The sequence below is a fragment of the Cyphomyrmex costatus genome, unplaced genomic scaffold (assembly GCF_001594065.2).
Source record: "Cyphomyrmex costatus isolate MS0001 unplaced genomic scaffold, Ccosl1.0 scaffold75, whole genome shotgun sequence".
In the NCBI taxonomy this organism is placed as follows: Eukaryota; Metazoa; Arthropoda; class Insecta; order Hymenoptera; family Formicidae; genus Cyphomyrmex; species Cyphomyrmex costatus.
This window is the reverse complement of record NW_017280322.1, coordinates 3569293-3572570: the sequence shown is the minus strand read 5'-3', so window position 1 is coordinate 3572570 and position 3278 is coordinate 3569293. Positions and strand designations below refer to the sequence as shown.

The following is a 3278-nucleotide window of genomic DNA, read 5'->3' as shown; positions in this document are numbered from 1 at the left end:
AGAGAGAGAGATGATAGGGAAGATTCGAACCAAAAAAATCATAGATATAGGGAAGATTCGAACAAAAAATCGTGGACATTACCGACACGATCGTGGACATTGGTTACATAGTTCAATGTCCACGTTTTGTGGACATAGAGGCGCTTCAAAATAAAGTTGTAGCTAAATCCCGGGCATGGCCGCTCTCAGGCTTCTCTCTGGTCCAACCTCCGGGGAAAGTGTTTAGAGATTGGTTCCTTGGGTTTACTCGGTTTGAATTCTTGGATTCAGAATGTATAGCCAATCAAATATGTATTTTCACGGAAAAACGGCAAATTGATTGGCTACATATTTCTTGGTCTAAGAATTTGGATCAGGTTTTAGCACCATGGACACGGGGCTGCAGATAGTTTTCCTAACCCCGATAGTCATCAATTAGTATCTCGATTTTTGAAGCAGAGCGATGCTTATTTCTGTCAGATTCTTTCGTTTCATGTAAAAAATGCTGAATATATAAGCCTCATTTTATTGATTTTTTTAAATACTATGACTAAACTATATAATTACTGCGTATCAAATAATTGCTCGATATAAAAGGCTAACCTGTCAAATTATATCTCTCTTTACATTCTTCCCTTTATGGATTTTTGATGCACATTATTACACTTGATACATATAATCGTGAATCAAGTCAAGAGAAATAAGTGACGATAAAAATGATGACTGACTTGGAAAAATCTGGAGCAATGGAGGTTCCATTAAAAACTGAAAAACAATTGAGGTAACCTCTTCGTCATGTATTTCTTTAGATCAAGATAATTTATATTACTTAATTGCGCAACTAGGATATTGCAATATATTACTTTAAATTCAAGAATAGAATTCTGTATATAATTTTTGAAAGTAACCCAGAAATGGAAGGAATTATGTCTATATGCGTTCACAGAGAGAACGACCACCGTACATTCTATGATCAGATTAGGAGAGTTATTTAGTATTGCATACATTATTGTCGTACTCTTGGATTGCCCTTAGGCATTTTGAACTGGGTCACTTGTTGTGACTTAAAATAGTCAGCGTTTTAATCGTTATCAAAAGACCTTTCAAATGAATCCACATTTGACCTCCAGTCAAGATACAGACAATATGATTTCTGATTGTATACGATTATTTGCAACATTCTACTAACACGATTAAATTTCATATATGACTCAATTGTAAGTTGGCACTAAGGATAATTTTGTATAAACTGGAGATGTTTGAAGGTCATATAATTTAATATTTATTTTTAAAAAAGCACTAAAGTAACTTTGTACTTATGGAGTTTATTTTTTCGTGTTGATTTTGTTTTAAGCAATATATTTTTATTTGAAATTATATAATATATGATATGTAAAGAATTATAAAGCATTAATTTTAATGTACTTTAGAATGTTTAATGCATAAAAGTATTATTTATGTTTTAATAGCAAGAATGTAATAGATTTCTCAGAAGCTACAGAAAAACTGGCGGAAGGTCTCTTGAGTATTTATCAATCTCCACTGGAACAAGTTAAGCAGGAACTTTTCGAGTTGACGTAAGCATATACAAATCAGTAATGTAAATTATAAAGATTTCATGTTAATTGTTTATGTTATATTATTTTTCTTACAGTAATAAACAAGAAACTTTACTTGCACAAATGCAGCTTGAGAATAAAAGGATACATGAGACATTTGAAGATATAGATTTAAATGACATGGTAAAACTTTTTCCTTCTTTTATGGTATAAGTTGAATATTCTAATCCGAAATACTTAAAATCAGTAATGTTTTAAATTCTAAATATTTTTGAATTTTGAGTACATGACATGATAGGGTTAAAAATGAAAATAAAAATTAGATTTGGGATAAAAAATTTTATTTTTATTTACACATATTACCTGCTTCCAAAAGAATATAAATGACTGTTTGTTTTTGGACTTATATTTATTATTAGGACTTTTTGACTTATTTTTTATTAATTTAACATGTGTGCGTGTGTGTGTGCGTGCGCGTGCGTGCGTGCGTGCATGCGTGCGTGCGTGCGTGTGTGTGTGTGTGTGTGTGTGTGTGTGTGTGGAAAAATATAAAAATCTAAAAAGAGGTTAAGTGACGTGATCGATGTCTTTATTAATCAAAATTAATCTATGTATTTTTATTTTAGTATTTGATTTTTAGAGATTTTCGATTTTTAGAATTTCGGATTAGGGATCTTGTAATATGGTTCGGCATATCAATATCTCATCCCTCGTAAAAAAATACTATTAATGTCACTATTAGTGCAATATGCAGAAGTAAATTCGCAAAAAAACAAAGTTATAATCAAAATTTGATTAAAAATAAGAAATGATTAAAATAATTAATTAAAATCAATTTTTTAATTCAAATTTGTATTAAAATAATTTCCGCAAGTGCGGGAATGCGATTACTGTAGATTGCACTACTTCCAATAGTGATACTATTAGTGTCACTAGTAGTAAATTTAATACTGCACTTCTATACTACTAGTCACGAGCAGTGTTCCTACTGATTACTACTTGTACCAACAGTGACACTAGTAGTACTTTTTTACGAGGAACAGAAAAATTATATTTAAAAATGTTATAGTTTTCAGCTGTTAAAATTTATCAAGGAAAATTAGCAGTGATAAGAAAAGAAATGATCAATATTCATGAAAGAACGTCTAAATTAAAGGTGAATTATCATAACATTAATTTTTCTATGATATGCTCATATAGGTAATATAAGTATTTTCAGCTATATAAAAAGTCTTATTGCAGAAACGGGTATTACGTCTCCAACAGATTAAGAAAAAAGAATCTATAAATAGGGAACAACAACGTGAACAGGAATTACGAAAAGAACAAGAATTAATTGGCAAATCTACAATTAACTAAGAGAGTATAAATGTATTAATAAATTGATAATAATTTATACAAATTATTCCTATAAGAGAAATATGACTATGTTTCCACCAAAAATTTAAATCAGGTCAAAGTCGGGTTGCAACTCTAATGTAAGTCTGATTCAGTGGAAATAGACAAGCCAACTTATCTCTAACCCGACTCTGACCTGATTTTGACTCGATTTGAATCCTCGGTGGAAACATATATAAGTTTGTTTCTGTCTCTGCATTAGGTTGCACTAAAACTTTCTCGCTTTCGATAAATATTAAACGTGTACCTATGTCATTTTAAGAATGTACAAAACATGATCAGAGCGAAAAGGAGCTAGGGCTCTCTCTCTCTCTCTCTCTCTCTCTCTCTCTCTCTCTCTCT

The 3278-nt window shown here is 30.8% G+C and overlaps 1 protein-coding gene across 3 annotated transcripts in view; it reads left to right on the top strand.

Annotated features, from left to right (window-relative positions):
• The first annotated feature begins 552 nt into the window (after nt 1–552).
• Nucleotides 553–3278, top strand: part of Pldn (biogenesis of lysosomal organelles complex 1 subunit pallidin) — a 3550-nt gene continuing 824 nt past the window's right edge. For 2 of the 3 annotated variants that reach the window (XR_001940915.1, XR_001940914.1), the window contains exons 1-5: nt 553–760; nt 1449–1556; nt 1634–1721; nt 2608–2694; nt 2781–2909. Coding sequence is in view for 1 of the 3 variants with exons in the window: in XM_018548789.1 (XP_018404291.1) it covers nt 696–760; nt 1449–1556; nt 1634–1721; nt 2608–2694; nt 2781–2897 (465 nt within the window). In the remaining 2 variants the exon portion in view is untranslated. Of the gene's footprint in view, nt 761–1448; nt 1557–1633; nt 1722–2607; nt 2695–2780; nt 3264–3278 lie in introns of those variants that run through there. The other variant, XM_018548789.1, reaches the window with a different exon arrangement.